Below are 18,536 nucleotides of genomic sequence, written 5' to 3' on the forward strand. Positions count from 1 at the left end.
CTAAATTGCGATAGAATTGAGATAAAAAGGCGTCATTACCTTTTTATATATAGGCACAAATATGGGTTAATTGCAGGTAGAGGTGACTGAGTTACTGAAATCTATTTTTGTGTCCTTGAATAAAAAAGTACCCAGTTGGAATGCCCAGCATGTTACTTTAAAATAAGAGGTCAAGAGAAGAAAAGCCATGGTTGGTTTAAACGTGAGGTAAGCAGTTTATTTTTAATGGCAGTCACAAAACTGTCCGGTTTACCTGACAGATACCACTAGATCAGGTGTGCTGATGTTGCAGATCTAGACTAAATTGCTATAGAAAAATAAATAAAAATAACCTAGAGGTGATGAGGATAGCATTGAGTGCCTGTAGGTGTTTGGTGTCTAACATAATGAGGATTGATAATGGCTCAAACATCACTGGGACTCGCAGTAATCTTAGATGGGTATAGTAGCTCCAATAGCCACAAGGGAGAGACCTATGCTTACTCACTGTAAAGGCTAATTCACACTGCACTGACAGACAGACCAACGCTGACAGTCACCAGACTACAGCATGTCACTTAGACATTTTAAATCCGATTCTGCATGTTCAATTGGTGAAAAAAAGCAGACTGAAAACACATCTGATCCACACTGAAATGTATGTTGCCATCTGTCGGTGCGGTGTGAATTGGCCTTAAAGGGATAGTTCACCCAAAAATGAAAATTCTGCCATCATTTTCTCACCCTCATGTTGTTCCAAACCTGTATGATTTTCTTTGTTCTGTTGAACACAAGAAAGAACACCAAACAGCTGATGCCCAAAATAGCTGTCCGGAGGCATTGCAAATATGGCCGTCGAGTGAACAGACTTTCCTTGAAAGGGACTCTGATAGCATGTTTGTGAATTTTGGGGTGGAGCTATCCAGATAGGGGTGTGATCCTTCTGGGTAGGGGCGTGTTTGTTTTGGTGATTTCAAATATTTCTGAGAAATCGCTTACTGCACCTTTAATGGACATCATTTGAAAATATATTAATATGTCTGATTGTCTGTGGTTTAATAATCAAAGCACAGCTGAAATCCAAAGAACAAAGGATTTATTAATAAAGGGACTGACAATGTTCAGATAACAATTTGAAACAAGAAACAAAAAATAAACAATTTTAAAAGTCAAATTTTAAGCAGAGTGAAACAAAAAATGTTTGAATTGATTATCTTACAATTATGAACAAATTAAGAAAACCGATTTAATGTAGGAATCAGAAAGGCAATTCATCAGCAAAAAAATGGTTTATGTATCAGTCCATGTGCTCATATTTTCAAGGTAGATTAAAATATTTTCTGTCATCTGATAATATTTTTAAAAAAATAAAATTCTGTTATGTGCAAGCCAGAAATGTACACATTTAAATTCACAGAAATTTATGCCAAGTTACTACTATACAATGTTTGGCTACAACATGTATCGTACAGTCTGACTTAAAATGGTTGATGGTAGATGGTAGGTTTCAGGGTAGATTAAAGTATTTTTGTACAATAAAAATCTTAGTGTGCACCCAGCTTTAAAGAATGGGAAGATCCATGATTTCCATGCTAGCTTCAAAAGGTGTAGAACAGATGTGGCTAGTGAAGACTGGCTCTTTGTTAGTAATCATGTCTCCATTCAGGATTCAGATATTGTTGGACCGCACTCTCCTCAGTTTCCACTAGGGGGTGAAAGAACACAATAGTCAGTTTTTCCCACATCATGCCTTCTTGAAACCATTACCATCAATTTACTATTGTTATATAGGCTATATTATTAGTAGTAATATTTAAATTACTATTGTATTATTACTATGTATTACTATTATTAAACTATAAATCACCATAGAACAAGACTGCTGGTAATTTTTTAAATTGAGCAGAAGCAAATTATTTATATAAAATATTACCGGTAAGTGATATATTTATTTTAAATATAATTTTTAACTGTGATTGAATTCAGTTAGACAAGTTCCTTAAAGTCTTCCTTTATGAAAGAGAGAAGCATTATAATCAGGTGTACATTTTTTCGTTTGCTGACAACCGGTTCTGAAAAAATGGAGGAAAGAGGACAGCCTCCTGTTTGCAATGCATTTGCATTAAGGCAAAACCTTGAAATTTGACACAATGTAATTGTTTTTGGCAGAACATCAACAGACATGCATGACTACCACATGAATTTTCTTTTTTTGAAATGAAGACTTCCCAAGTATTGTAAGGGCATTACACTAAAACAGGTTTAATTTTCTATCCCAAGAAAGATTATTTTTGAAATCTACAGTAGCCAGTAAAGTTGTGGCATGAAAAACAGGTTTAAGAGGTTTATAATTAAAGCCCGTCTCACCACTCTCATCGTCAAAGTTGAGAGCAAGAAGACGCTTTTCAACCTCCTCTATGCCCTCTATACTGGTAAAGGGAAGCCCGGTGTAACCTCCCTGCTCCGAGCAGAAGTCAATAAACCTATTAAAATACAAAAGACACACATCATTCAGTCAGTTCCTCATCAGGGTTTGCATTTCATCCATGCGTAAATTAGAAGAGTACAGTATTATACCGGCCCCAGATTTCATCTGTCCGCAGAATGAAGGGGTTTCCCACCATGATGAACAGGGATTTCGCTCTTGTCACCGCAACATTGAATCTCTAAAGAACAAGACATGAATTGAACAAATTCAAGTTTTGGCACGTTGTCACAGAAAGAGCATATTCACAATGTAGCACACAACTTAGTTCAAGTTCACATCATGTTGTGATATTACCCCACCCTTTTAAAGTTTGGGGTCTGTACCTTCTCATTCTTGAGAAACCCAATGCTGAATGTTTCATCCAAAGTGATGTGTTCCTTGCTGCTGCGAACAGCTGACACCATGATGACTTTCCTCTCTTGGCCTTGAAACTCCTCCACGGAACCAACCTACACAACACACCGAACACACAAAGGGAGACGGATATCATTTTGTGCTCACTTGTCCTAATTTAAGATAAAAAGCCATACCAGAGTGTCTATTAACTTTAAGGTCATTAATGCACATGCACTTTTGGAGGTCCTCTTCTGATCTGATGGCCCGTCTGATCTTCTCCACCTATGAAATCAAACCCCAGAGAAAGTAAAGTGATGGTACAGACCATCAGAGATCCAAGAGAATTGTCAGGATATTTTTAACTGGGCTGTCCAAGAGCAGGCTCCACCTGTTTCCTGTAGGGGGCGATAATGCCGATTTCTCTTGGGGAGATTCTGGAGATTCCCTTCTTGGCCTGTGTCAGGAGCAGCTTCTTCAGGTAATCTATGATGATATCGATTTCAAAGGTGTTAAAGAAGGAGGGGCTGTTCGACTCTCTTTCATCCTTCCCAGGAACTCCATGGAAAATCACAGGAAATCCCTGGGGGGTAAAAAAAAAACAATTCACAAATGGGTAATCTCCAGGAAACTGATTTAACTATAGCGACTAAAGTGCTGTTTAATATGTCTCATACTCTTTTGGGCAGGTACTCCCAAGAGCAGTACTGGTTAGAGCTGATCTCATTTGCACATGCCTTCAACTCCCCATCATAGAACAACTCATTAGGAACCTTCAGAATGGATGGATGAGACCTGAAGAGAGAGAGAGAGAGAGAGAGAGAGAGAGAGAGAGAGAGAGAGAGAGAGAGAGAGAGAGAGAGAGACTATGAGTGCACACTATGGCATCTATGTCATTTTAAAATTATCTTTAAGGTGTGTGTGTGACCATCATGGTGGTAAAAGAGCACACACAAACCTTATTCTAATATGGAATTGTATTGGAATGTTAAAGAGTGTTGGTATGTGACAGGAGGGCCTCCACTCAATGATAAAATATGATTAAGACTATAAAAAAGGAAGGATGCCCTCTCCTCAATGTTACTCTCGGTGTGACTGTTTGACTGCAGCAAGAAAATACACCTCATCAAATACAATTGGAAGTGTTTGTCTCTTATTCAGTGATATAATGTTATTTGCCACAACACTAACAAATAGACAATATTAAAAATCTTTACTATTTATGTAATTATATACCATACTATTCTAAAACCTGATTTATGTATTATTATTCTTTTTTGTATTTATTTATCTTGGTCTTGACACCTAGTAGGTAGTCTTAATACTTGAAAATTTGTCTAAATAAATAAAAAAGCTTGTTTCCACCATGGATTAAAAAAGATAGGTATTTGCAACTTTTTATCTAGCAATTTTGACTCTTTTTCTCGCAATTGCATGTGATTTACAGGTGGTCCCGCTCTCGTGCCATTTCATTATTCAACACATCATTTGTGAAGAGATGTCGTTACAAGAGGAAGTTATTTTGATTAAATATTACAAGAGCACATGCATTTTATAAAAATAATAATAATAATGTACATGGATAAATATATTTCTAATAAATACTGCCATATTCCATAAAAATAAGAATAGTCAATTTTGATTTCATGGTGACTTTAAGAACTAAGCACACCAGTGTGTCCTACCTGTAGTTCAGAAGGAGTTTGGTGACGTAGCGTTTGTCAAACTCAGTGTCATCTTTCTTATAAAGATCATTCTGTGTCATCAGCCTCTCCAGCAAAGAGACATCTAAAGGAAAGACACACAACTCCAGATTACAATGTATAACGATAAAACACACCATTTTGCTTATCCCTCCATTTTTTTTATTTACAACAGTCATGATTTAACGATTGTTAAAGGTTAGATGGTAAACAATAACAATACTATTTTCTGGGAATTCATTGGGAACATAATTTTAACATGAAATGAATTAGCTTATAGGTTGAGTGAATGATGTGTCTGTATATATGTGCATCTCACCAAACCCATGATTAATGGCAAGAGGAGATCTCAAGATTGGTCCTAGTTGTTTGGGATCTCCAGCCAAAACAAGCTGCCCGGTCTCTGCATTCAGCAGTCCTAAACACACCCAATGAGACAATGTAATGATTCCAAAAACGGATCTCACTACTACAGTTTAAGACTTTTACTACAGTACATATTGGAAGCAAAAAGAGCAAACACGCATCTGAGCGAGAGTGGTTGCCCACCTGCCACACTGATGATGGTCTCTGACTCCACAGCATGTCCTGCCTCATCCACAAAGATGTGAGAAAAATGATCCACAGGAACACCCCCTGTGACCAGCCTACCAACACAGACACAGTGTTTACTGACTTCTGTAAATCATATCTGTGAGAGAAATTTTAGTTTATTGCATTTGTATAAGATGATGCCCTTCACCTGCCAGCGGTGACTATAGTGCTGACCAGGATCTTGTAGGACATTAGATCCTCTTTACATGGGAAAGTAATCATCTGTCCCTCCACATTGCAGTTGTTCTAAACACAAACACACACACGGACAATCAAAATAAAAACTACAAGCAAACTCGCATATAGCATTTGGTCACTTAATAATACATGAATTTTAGTGCATTAAATAAAGTGTGACTAAAAATATATATATATATAATTTTTCCTGTATTCACTAACCTTTAGAATTTTAGGGATGTCTTTTGGATCGCGTGAACTAGCGTAGAGTCGGTATATTTTACGTGCATCAACATGTTGACTAATGATCAACTTTTCACACAGTTGATCAGCCGCACTGTTAGAAGGAGCGCACGCTAGGATATAGGCATCAGGTACATTCTTCTCCACCTGAGAGATGTTGAGAAACAGAGAAACAAACAGAAAGAGTGACTGAATGCATTAGCTATTACACCAACATCTTTCATGCAGGCAAGTATAATACCAAATAACATTTTCATGTAGACCCGGTGGGGATGTGTTTACTTTGGTGTTTATGATAACCAGTTTTACCTGTTTGATGGCCTCTACTATCGTGACGGTTTTACCAGTGCCAGGAGGTCCAAACACCAGGTACGGTGCCGGCTTGGATGTACCGGCCACAATGTTACATACAGCGCTATACTGTTCAGGGTTCCTCTCAAGCTGGTGATCAAAGAGTCTATAGACACACACATTGTGCTGAAACACTCAATGTTTCCCTCTGAAGGTTTAAAAGCATAATAATAATAGCATATTAATAGCACTTCTGGGTCTTACTGACCTCAGTGCAGGTGGAGACACAGGGGTCACAGTCCTTAAGCCCACGGGGAACAGCACATCTCTGAGGTTGTGCTGGACCGCCATGTGTACAGCTCTGTGTTGCAGTCTTAATGGGAGACGATTTACCGTGAACTCCACACGGAACTTCATCTTATCTATGAATACGTGGTCAATGAACCTTAACACACACACAACAAACACAAGTTCAATGAATAGACATGGGCGATTCCACAGTATCTGTCCACAAGGGGTGTAATGAACAATATAGATTGAATAATACCCAGTTGTTGTCATTTTTTTATTTTTAGTTCACTATTTTGTTAAAGATAGATGTAAGAAATAATAAAGTTACTTTTATCCCACTAGGCCTTGGCATTATCGTGTAATGAGACTTTATTTTATTTCCGTCCCCATAAATTGCGGATGTCACGGTGGGACATTCAGTGCATCTGGATTTTTCCTAAGTCATTTCTTTCATTTCCTTTAATAAAATCCTGAATTTTGGCGCTAAACATTTATTTTGGTGTGTCTTCTACAAAATACTACTACTAACACTGAAAGTAGAATTCCCTTAATCCACCACGATGCAATGGAAACATTTACTAACGTTCGTTACACTTTCTGTCCAAGCAGTTACGCACGTTAAAATATGATTCTAAAGGAAGCGGAGATGTAATTTTTCCATGTAATTCTATCAGTAGCATAACGATAAAACCATCTTGTGTGGGTTAAATTCTCATATGCGTTGCTACATGATAAATTGTTAATAAATCGGGATAAAACAGGGGCCGAGATTTTCTGTCCAAAAATCATAACGCTCGAACATTTTATTCTGACGCTGAATTTCCATCTATAATGTCTCAACGGTTCTCATCAAAGAAATAAGATTGTCTAGGTCACGGTCACTCTGCGTGTGAGAAAGTGTTAACAGGATTTCACGGATTTCGACGAATGTGGGTAAGTTTGTGGATTCTGTCCAAAAGGTTACGAACGTTAAAATGATACGAACGTGGTAAACTTTGGTTAAGTAAACATTAAATAGGATCATTGTGGCGAGAAAGGATAACAGAGTGTGCAAGTCGGATGATTGCGAGTGGTTTCGGACCGAAAGCGTCGTTCATCGTGAAAGAGCGTGCATGAATGGTGGTTTTATACATTTTGACAGATTCTGCACATCTTGTTCGTAACTTAGACGGAAATTTTCAGTCTGTCCAACTTCCAACGTTGTTTTCTGCGTATTTTTGACTCAATAAGCTGTTCATGAAAGTCAACATCGTCAATGACATTTTTCTTTTTTTTTTTTCTTTTTTTTTTTTTGATGATTTTTTTTTTCTTTCCAATGTTCGTAAGAATATAGCTTAGGCTGACGAAGTTAACACGTTAATAGTGCGTTAACACAATCTGTATGATCTTTAAATTTGATAGTATGATGACAGGTTATTTTAATGTGTTATGAACTTGTTCTATTCTATGCCAGTTTTCATGAAATGGTATTATTTTGTGTTACAAAGGGAATCTTGCAGGATTGATTAATTTTTTCCGTCCACGTTACACACGTTATAACTTAGCACACTTGTAGGAGTTCCTTTGTCTTCTACATTTGGCAAATAAATTAGAAAAATATACCTGTGGTATTTGTTAGTAATTTTGCTGGCTTTCAGTTTATGAACATACCAGACTCAAAAATGCACCTTTAAGTTTATAGAACAGATAATATTAGATGGCCACCCTGCCTGCACGGAAGTCCTATTACCAGTTTTGTGAACCATACACAACGCATGACTCATAACTATACCAAATTAGGAACAAAGTAAAACATGAACTGGGATTCAACTAGATTTTATTAAACTGAATTAGATTAAGTACACTTTCTGCTTGAACTTACATTGTTTTTCCGTCCATGTTACATACGTTAAATTTGACATCAACTCAACTTTGATCAAAGTTTACTTGTTTACCATTGCCAGATTTATCCTGCCTTTCACACAGCTGTACCCCAGGTTTTCTCAGGATGTTAACCTGAGGACAATGGCTTTCTCCATGAAGATTGATTTTTGCAGGCTGTTGTCCTTGCAGTCAGCCCTAAACTGTGGAATCGCCCACATCTCTTTATGAATTTGACTGATTACACTGCCCTGCTTCTAGAAAAAAATATCTAGTGATTTGCAAAAAATACCTAATTTGATGATGCTGAGTTTAAAAATATCAGTAAAAACTTTCCGTCATGTACAGTTAAAAAAATAAAAGAATATATATATATATATATATATATATTAGAGGTGGGCATAGATTAATTTTTTTAATCTAGATTAATCTAGATTAATTTTGAAATTAATCTAGATTAATCTAGATTAAAATGGCTCATTTGAATTCTGCCGAAGGCATTCAGAATATGTGTGCTACCCAAATAATGACTATAAAAGTAAGTCTTTGAGAACGGGTTTCTCAAGTCAGGTGGCGCATTAGACCAGGGGCTCATCTCCTGTTTCCAAAATGCATCCCAAACTGCTTGAGAAAGCTGTTCTACTCACTGTAAAAGGTTACTGTACTGTTACCGTCCGTAGGCAACATTAGGTAGGCCTATGTTATTATCAACTACTAGCGATGTTGCCTAAAATCCATATTGTGATATACATTGCAGCCTCTTGCGATAACGATATTATAATAAAACCATTTCAGAACAGGTTACACAGACCCTGCTAAACAACTGCTAAATGTATTTTTTTTTAAAGGGTGTATGTAGTTTTGAGAACATATATTGTGCAAAACTGTAAGTATACAACATAATTTTGCAGATAAATAAAATGTAAGTACACTAGCTGCAGAGACTTAAGTAGGTCTAATGTTTATTATGGCTTGGAGCTTATGAAACCCCAAATTTAAAATTAGAATATTGTCTAACTGATGTCTTTTCAGTTAAAAAGAAACACAACAACGATTCTTAAACGCGCGCGCTGGTATTCAGTGATATGTTTCGTTTTGAATTTGAGGTGGTAGAACGGATAAGTCACGTTTTAACTTACCGAACTGTTACCTCACACACTCTGTCTATATAGTTTGCTGCTGCTCGTTGCACCGATCTTTTTCACCAGTTTTCACTTTCAGCTGTGTTACAGTGTTTACTTAAGATAACGACGAATATGATGCGTTGCAGCCGGGTGTTCCTCGCGGCCGCGGGTAGATTGCGTCATCATAGCTTGTGTAGCTTGAGCCAGCTCCGAACCCAACTTGGAGAATAGATTAACGGCGATATTTTTTTTATCGCGCGATAAGAGTCTCGCGTTAACGCAGCGCGTTAACGCCGATATCGGCCCACCACTAATATATATATATATATATATATATATATATATATATATATATATATATATATATATATATATATATATATATATATATATATATATATATATATATATATATATATATGTATATATCTATATATATATATAGATAGATAGATATAAATATAGATAGATAGATATAGATATAGATTATATATGTCTCAGCTTTAATGCATTACAAAAGCAGTGAAATGTCAAGTTTCGACAAAAGGAAGTATTCAAAATGTATCATTTCACATACAAACTGCATAAGAATGAAAATATACATGCCCGAATACTCCATTTCATGCTCAAGAACTTTACATAAACACAAGTTTATAAATAAATAACTAAAACACCCACAGATGTAACAGATAACCTTTGGGCCATGTTTGCATTAAATTTGGATTGTGTCAAACATGTAAAAATGGGCTGAGAATTTGCTCAGGGGAAGATAGGAATCATGTCTTTGTAGCAGTTTTTCTGGTGTTTAAGTGATAATGCAAGACTTCTTCACCTTACAAATGGTTGTCGAAAGCAAAAATGCTTCAAAATGCATATTTTGTGAGGAAGTGTGTGTGTGCTTGAGCAAAACAGGCCTCATTTTTGGAATCAGCACCCCAAAAAACAAACAAAAAAAACAACAACAACCAAGTATTGAATTTCATTCAGCAAATACGATACAGGGTGGTGTTACGCCACATACAACATGTATTGTATGAAATCTCACTCATAGATCATACCTTCTGGAGAAGCCCAGTTTGACTTGATCCAGTTCCACTTTGTGGACGTAGCCCTTGTATTTGGTCACAGTTGAGAATTTGACCTCCTCACTCTTGGTAAGAAGCAGGTGATCTCCCCTCAGGACTGATGGCCTGTTCTCTGATACACCAGGGAGCTTTAACACATGAAATACACAAACAGACCTCATAACTTTATACAATCTCCAACACAGGAAGTGCTGTAAAAAAGACATTTCCACTCACGTTTAAGACCAGTAGACTTTTGTCATTGTCCCTGAGTAAGGTGACTTGCTCTCTGTTGTATCTCTTGATGTCCACATGCATCTGACATTCCTCCAGGTGCAGCAGTAAATCAAAGCGTTCGGCATAATTATGGAAGCTCAGTGGACTCTGCAGTAATGACCTAGACATCACCAAACACATTAAGGAATATTAATAACTATATACTACATCACACCAAGGGACACAAAAAATAAGTATGGAACATATGAAAAACACAGGAGTGTATATATATATATATTCCACAAGTTTGCTCAAGGAATTTGTGGGCAAACATGACACAATGCCAAGGTCACAGGTTCAATTCCCAGGGAATTCATGAACTGCTAAAATTTTTTTCAGTCTCATCAAATGCATATACTGTATGTAAATCCATATTCACCAACAAATGTGACCCTGGATCACAAAACCAGTCTTATGTTGCACGGGTATATTTGTGGCAATAGCCAACAAAACATTGTATGGGTCAAAATTATAGATTTTTCTTTTATGCCAAAAATCATTAGGATATTAAGTAAAGATCATGTTCCATGAAGATATTTTGTAAATTTCCCACCTTAAATATATAAAACATTTATTTTTGTGAATAGATGCAGCACTATCGCCAATAGAAATGGCCAACTTTAAAGGCGATTTTCTCAATATTTCGAATAGCTGGATATAAATATTATATATCGGCCAAATATTGTCCTATCCTAACAAACCATACATCAATGGAAAGATTATGTAGTCCGCTTTCAGATGATGTATAAATCTCAATTTAAAAAAAATTACCCATAAGACTGGTTTTGTGGTCCAGGGTCACAAATGGGAATCTGCACCCCTGATAACATCCCTAAAACTGATCTCAAACCAGTTCTACATGGCATAATTGGACATTTGAAGAACACTAACTGAAGTCTATCAGCATATTAGAATGGTTTCTGAAGGATCATCCATTCTGGATGGATGGATGGATCCATTCTGGACGTTCCTGCCATCACAGGAATAAATTACATTCTACATAAAAATAGAAAACAGTTTTAAATGGTAATAATATTTCACTTGAATGACACTTACTGAAGTTTCTGCAACTCTCCTCTGAGGATCCGGTCATCTTTCATGAGTTTTGCCAGCACTGGGATGTCAGGAGGAGGAGTGTATTTCCCCAGTGGTAGAACATTTTGAAGAAAGTTCTGAACATAACTACAGCGTGTGTGTATCTCCATGTAGAAAAACACATGGAGATACACACATATAAATAAAAGCATTAATAAAGCTAAAATCTATTTACATTTCTATAACTTTAAGGAGCAGGACTAGATATTTCAATGTATTATTAGTTTTATTTATTATTTATTTAATTTTCATTCTTCTTTTTTTTTTAAATAATAACTTTCATAATATTTGATATTTTATGTACAATTAAACATGCATCATATAATACCGTGTGTGATGTTTCTCTTACCCTTCAGGTGGAACACCCTCGTCCACTCTACAGTTTTCGGGTTCGGAGATGTTGAGTCTCAGGGGTTTGTATGGTTCAGTAGGACCCAGTAGTGCTGTAAGCTTAGTCCTGTACTCGGCCTCGATGAAGCGCACAATGTGGAAGGGACGGGTGGTGGGCTGGGTGTTCTGCTTAAACTCAAATGCCAGAGTAGCTGAATAAACTCCAATATGACTGCATTTGAATCTCACAGTCACCTCATACTTCTTACCTATTTTAAAAAATAAAGAGTTAACCTTCACTTCTGATAGATCACATTTAAGGAGTCAAACCAGAATATATAAATATCCAAATGTAACCTCCATTGGATCAGTACGTCAAGTGTCGGCCACACTCACATGGTTCCAGACGGAGTGGATTGTTGCGTGTGACTTTCCTGCTGTCTTCCAGAGTGAAACACTGCAGCCAGTGAAGAGGAGTGTAGTAAGTGAAATACACGGCCTCTTCACCCGTGTTCTCCACAAACAGCTTCAGCTCATAAACTTCTGCCCGCTCCACAGAGATCTGGATCTTTCCATCCTTCATATACAACTCTGAGGACACCCGCACCCCATGCTTATTAGCTATAAAATGGGACCTGTTAAAGAGAAGAGCAGCACTGCAGTTTTTGTGATGTTATTATATAAAAAAGCACTTACAAGATCCAATTGCAATTTTCACATTAAGAGATAATAATAAAAGAAATTATAATTAGTATTTGTCTATGTGTTCCATCCAGTCTGGGTAAAGGATAAAATGTATGAAGTGTACCAGCTCACCTGTCTGTACTGTTCAATCGCTGTAGGATGTCTTTTGCCAATCTTCTCCTTCCTCTGACTCCACCCTCTGGCCCTGGACCGGAGGCCTCCTGGCCACTAGATGCCGGCGGTGAGCTAGCATTACTCGGAGCGGGAGTAGCTTGGTTTTGCTGTCTTCGACAGCGTCTGAACCATTGATCATGCAGCCTCACCCGGACCTGGATGGACCTTTTTCATGAGTACACTACATCTAAGCTAATCACACTTTTTTGCTTAATCTCAAACCACATTAAACAATAAAAGCCAGTCTAATGCAGAACTACATTTTAATATGAGCAAAGAAAATGTATGTTCTTCAACTCTCCATGTACATAAAACTTCCAGTCAGTGAGAAAGAGTAGCCTTTCTTTGTATTCTATGCCAAGGTGTGTTGTTACACTATATTGTCATAATGAGAATCTGCAAATAAATAGCCTACTATAGGCTTTTCAGCTAATTCCTGTTAGGGAATTTTGGTAACACTTCACAATAAGGTTCATTAGTGTAGCATGAACAATAATTCTACAGCATTTATTCATCTTAGTTCATATTAATTTCAACATTTACTAATACATGATTAAAATCAAAGGTTGTATTTGTTAACATTAGTTAATGCACTGAACTAACATGAACAAACAATGAACAGCTGTATTTTATTAACTAACATTAACAAAGATTAATAAATACTGTAACTAATGTGTTGCTCATTGTTAGTTCATGTTAGTTAATATGTCAACTAATGTTAACTAATGAACCTTATTGTAAAGTGTTACCGGAATTTTTAAATTAATCATAACTATCATTTATTTTCCTTGCAGGATTTACATTTATATGCTTCTGAAAACTAAATGTCCCCAACAAAGTGGCCAAAGTGTGTCTGAATCATGCCTGAACATAGAAAAGGGGAAACGAAATTAGACAGCAGTCTAAATATATAAACTCATGACTTTTGAGTAATAAGGTGAAGTAATCAAGAAATCCAGATTTGCTTTTACATACTCACTTAAAAATGTTGGGTTAAAAATAACCCAACGAATAACCCAACTATGGGTTGGTATAGCACCTTCCCAACTGTGGGTTATTTTAACCCAATGCATTGGGTTAAACTCCAGTTGGGTTAAAATAACCCAACATATTGACCCAATATGTGTAACCCAACGGTTGGGTTAAACAAATAACCCAATGTTTTTTACTGTGTAGTGAATTATACAAATGAAGAACCAATCATATTATAAAAATGATGTAATAAATCATGTCACCTTTGCCATTCTCCTATTTTATAAAAAACTGCTGTAATTTTTTTGCTGGCAGTCTGTCTAATTATTTCTGCGCAGGATAGACAGAGATCTTCTATTCTCAAGTGATAGTGTTTAGAGGAGCACTAAAGACCTTATTCCTGAGTGATAGTGTTAAAAAAGGACGAGACATTGTCCGACTCGAACAGGTACTGAAGTATGCTTAGGTGTTAGAGTATAAATGCATAGGTCTCTGGGACACACTGTAAAAAATAATTCTGTGGCTTAGTAAATATTACAGAAATTTTTAACTTTATTAACTTAATAAAATCTCTGTATATCGTTTACTTGATTGTTTGAGTTAAACATACCAAAATAATTGAGTAAAAATCCAACAGTTAATTTTATCTAAAATTTACAGATATATTTAAGTTTTTTTCAATAAAATAATTTAGTATTTGACTAACCAATTATTTCTTTATAATATACTTAATATATATGTGAAATTTCTATCAAAATATTTGAGAATGTTTAATTAAACTGATCTGTTTCAAGAAACAAAAAAATTACTTAATTCAAATCAATATTATTAATATATTTAACACGCTCTTAAAATTGAGTAAGTTTACTCAATTAAAACAATGCCCCCCCCCCCCCCCCCCCCCCCCCCCCCCCCCCACACCATCTGACGTGACGAAAACTCGACGGTTGGAGTGCGTGGCTGTTTGAACTCTCCAGTCTCCAGGACAACAGCTCTCTTCTCAGCGTCGCAGATTTGGTGCATTTTCACTGTGAAATTCAGGTTGGTGTATGTTTTATTTTATCTATAAAATCATTACTGTGTTTTAAATCATATTTAATGCAAAACAACATACAGAGGCGTAATTCGACACCTAAACGAGACGAGAGCCGCGTTTGTCTTTTTGCGTGATTGAAACGCTTTGCATAAACACATGACTTTCATAATGATAATGAATATAATTATTATCATTTGGATGATAAAATGTCCTCAGAACTATCACTTTTTGTTTATTGGCAGGTTATGTCAGTCGCTCGCAGTATATTTCGGCTGTGCCTCAGACAGTGACTGTGAGTGAAACGCAGGACGGCGGTATGAAGTTCAAAGTTCACCCGCAGAGCGCGAGTCTGTCTCCGGCACGAGGACCAGCGCAGATTCGGTGGATATTGGATAACAGAGTGGTTGATTACACTTGAATTAGGCTACCTGAATGTTTAAATATTTCATTTTTACTTGTTAAATAAGTTTAAATGCAGGCAATATTGTATACATGAAAAAACAGTCTAAAATGTGCTGTATTGCTGTACTCATTGAAAATAAAGGCCAATGTAATGTATAATGGTGGTTGTCTGGAGTACTATTTTACAAAGGTTTAGAGAAAATAAAAACGTTAATATTACTCATTAATAAAAACAGTTAATATTACTCATAAATATTGTTTTTTAATGTTTAAATGTTAAATTATTTCTACTCAATTTTATTTGTTAATGTACCAGATGCAGTTACTCAGATTTAATTAATTTTTTTACTTGCATTTACTCAATTCATACAGTATATTTCATTGATTTCACAGCTTTAAAATTTACTAAATTTTTTTGAGTGTAAAAATGTTTCACCAATAAAATTGAGTAAATAATAGTTAAACTTTTTACAGTGCACCAGGGTTAATTTAAGTCAGATGAGTAGGGGAATTTCTACCAAAAAGTAACAGAGTAATGAAATAAAAAGTAAAATAAAAGTTTAAATAATTATGAAACACTAAACGAAAAATGGTATCAATCAATTATCCAACCATTTTTTGGTCAAGTTTTAATGAATAAATACATTTATAAAAAATGTAAACATGTTTTATTTTTTTTATTTAACCTTTATTTAACCAGGAAGTCCCTTGAGAACACATATACAATTTTTCGGTCAAACTACCTTCTAATTTGCTAGTGAGGTTATATTTTGGCCACTTATTTAGCCAAAAAGCTACTGCAAAAAATATGATTGGAATTTTGGAATTTTAATTGTAATTCTGAAAAACAAACATTATTGTAAGGGTTTTGAACTGGGTGTTTGAAACCAGCATTTAAAACCTCTGCTAGAGGAAACTATATCTGTGTAATTGGACTTTTCATTAGTTCACCCTTACATCGGATATAGAAAAGAATGCATATTTGGTGTCCTATCTGAGGGGAGGAATTTGGCCCAATCACAGATTATTTAATAGTTTCAGATGAGCCTTAAAAATGTCCTGCTGATTAGAGTATTTACATGGCTTGTTGACACATGATCTCCCCCTGCTGAAAAATTAACGAAGTCCATGTTGGTCCAGGCTGGTTTATGTTAGTCTAGCTGGTGTACCAGCACATTAATGCTGTTCTCAAGCTAAACTGAGCTGGTGTTCCTGGTCCAGGCACTCTGCTGGTGGTTACAAAAAATAAGTATGCTTATAGCCTACTTCAAGTTAATTTTTATTAAGTATACTTAAGTGAAGTTCATGTATATTTTTAAGTATAGGCTACTTTATAAGTATACTAATATCAATGTACTAGAAGTATACTTGGGACTAAATTGGCCCACTTTTTAGAGTAAAAGTATACTTTTAAGTGTAACATTAGTAAACTTTGAGTACACAACTACTTTAAAACTTAAAAGTTTGTTGTTAGTACTGCAACTATAGCCTATACTACAAGTGAACTTATAGGTATACTGATAGTTTACTAGTCATAGGCTAGACTTGTAGCACATTATTTAGTTCATGATAGTAGGCCTACACTTATAGGCTATACTCTTTAAAGTCCATGTCTGAACTCTGTGTTTGTGTCAAGATTCCTGTCTTGCGTTCCCCTTTTCTTGTGTGGACCTTTTGTTATTTCCTGTCTTGTGCCATGGTTTGTAGTTCTTTGTAGTTTTTTTCTGTCGATTAGTCTTCAGGTGTGTCTTGTTAACTTGTTAAGCTTGTTTGCCCCAGTGTATTTAAAACCCTGTGTTTCCTGGTCAGGTCTTGTCCAACATGGATGTATGTTTGATGTGTCTCATTTTGTTCTCGGTTCCCTGGTCAGTGTTATGGTTTTGTTTGTTTAATTTTTTAATAAACTTTTATTCAAAGAAAATTTGCATTTGGATCCAGCTCTCCCTTCCCCTTCTTGAGTTCACCCTGCGTCACAGTTTGTTTTATGGAATTGCCATTAACATAATTATTTTTTTAATTTAACTGTATATTACATCTCCTAACCCTACGCCTGAACACACCCCTCACAGAAAACTTTCTGCATTTTGAAAAAAAAAAAAAAAAAAAAAATGTGGGATTTAAAGCTGTTTTCTTAAGGGGACCAATTCCCCTTTTGTCCTACATTTTGTCCCCACAACATACAGTAGAGTAGGGTTTACCAGGACCTTTACAAGACTAATCCACTGATACTGAAAATGCATAGCCTATAAGCAACTTCAAACGGGCATAAATCATCTGGCTGACTAGCAGCCAGTGGTAAATAATAAGGTATCTTACATTGCTGTTAAAGAAAACGTGACCTGTTCTGGAAAGACGCGCTTTGTTTCCGTTTCTCAATGCATAGATGACTCTAGAGAAGTTTGGATCTTTGACACGACCGTCCCTGTTAAGACAAATGTGCAACTGATGAGGCACTTGTTCATTTAATTGACAATTAATAAAAACGTCCACTGATGTGCATTTTTCATTGTTTTACCTGTCTCGAAACTCTTCGTTGTAAATGTCTCTAAGTGTGTTTCTGTCAGTAATGGATCTCCTGTTTGTTTCCTCCAACATCTCTATGAAATCCAATCCAATTGCGCGCACAGCGGCTATAGAGAGATAATTACTCCTGTTTCTTCTGTTCATTCTGTTTGATACCTAAAGCTCTCAGGTCACTTACTATCACAGAAACAGAACGAACGGTTTACAACCACACTCTCTCATATGAACCAGGTAGAGGATTTTCTGCGGAAGAGTTATTTTCAGACAAAACGAAACTTAAGCTTATGGTTAAACCTGCAGGGTACTTTAATGATGATAGCCTTCGTATCCATCCCACGTGTAAGAGAAATATGATATGAAGTGTAGAAGACGATACTCCCAAAACAAAAGTTGCAGAATTATTTAAATAAACTTTAAACAATACGGTATACGGTTCAGAGGGACGCGCGCCACCTGTCGACCAGAGAGCAGCACTACAGATAGACGGAAGGTCAACCCTTGGGCTGCTTGGCATATTCACAATCAAGTCTGCATGACAAGGTAAAGAAAGACTCTAGACCCAGTGAGGATTATTGCCTGGCGACAATGTCACATGACTGCCCTGCTGAAAAACAAAAACACTTAAACAAGACTGGCTGGTTTTAGAAACACCTGTCAGCTCAGGTTGGGAGACCAAAAACTGGCTTGGCCAAGGAAGGCAGACCAGGTTAGGCTTGTCTTCCCATTTGCAAATGTAATACATGTATAAAATATAAACATATATGACATTTATGCCTATGCACACAGCTATACAGCAAACCTATTTGAAATTTGAACAATTCCATATTGACATATACATTTATCCCATACAAATGTTTATGTATGTATATTTTGACAAGTATGACAACTACGTCTCAC

The 18,536-nt window shown here is 36.1% G+C and overlaps 1 protein-coding gene across 2 annotated transcripts; it reads right to left on the reverse strand.

Annotated features, from left to right (window-relative positions):
• Positions 1-193: 193 nt before the first annotated feature.
• Positions 194-18,101, reverse strand: mov10b.2 (Mov10 RNA helicase b, tandem duplicate 2). 2 transcript variants are annotated; one of them, XR_014028960.1, is made up of 22 exons: positions 17,632-18,101; positions 17,433-17,538; positions 12,665-12,861; positions 12,245-12,483; positions 11,868-12,117; positions 11,480-11,605; positions 10,385-10,544; positions 10,142-10,296; positions 6,077-6,253; positions 5,827-5,974; positions 5,497-5,664; positions 5,246-5,343; positions 5,053-5,150; positions 4,823-4,921; positions 4,486-4,588; positions 3,478-3,595; positions 3,192-3,383; positions 2,998-3,085; positions 2,791-2,916; positions 2,557-2,645; positions 2,347-2,462; positions 194-1,684 (listed from the first exon to the last, which is right to left on the reverse strand). XR_014028960.1 is itself a non-coding variant. In XM_081349283.1 (22 exons), the coding sequence occupies exons 1-22, from the start codon at positions 17,781-17,783 to the stop codon at positions 1,623-1,625; spliced, it is 3,051 nt and encodes a 1,016-aa protein (XP_081205409.1). In that variant the 5' UTR covers positions 17,784-18,101; the 3' UTR covers positions 194-1,622. The 2 variants fall into 2 exon arrangements, 1 of the variants encoding a protein (XP_081205409.1); XM_081349283.1 differs by having other exon boundaries at positions 3,014-3,085.
• Positions 18,102-18,536: the final 435 nt, after the last annotated feature.

The sequence above is a fragment of the Scardinius erythrophthalmus genome (assembly GCF_964197995.2).
Source record: "Scardinius erythrophthalmus genome assembly, chromosome: 20".
NCBI lineage: Eukaryota > Metazoa > Chordata > Actinopteri > Cypriniformes > Leuciscidae > Scardinius > Scardinius erythrophthalmus.

Bases quoted from the DNA above. Each gene is read 5' to 3' on its own strand.
- mov10b.2 (XM_081349283.1), bottom strand. From the start codon at position 17,783: ATGAACAGAAGAAACAGGAGTAATTATCTCTCTATAGCCGCTGTGCGC. The intron at 17,539-17,631 runs GTAAAACAATGA...TTGTCTTAACAG, and splicing joins AACGAAGAGTTTCGAGACAG to GGACGGTCGTGTCAAAGATC. The intron at 3,596-4,485 runs GTAGGACACACT...CTCTCTCTTCAG, and splicing joins AAACTCCTTCTGAACTACAG to GTCTCATCCATCCATTCTGA.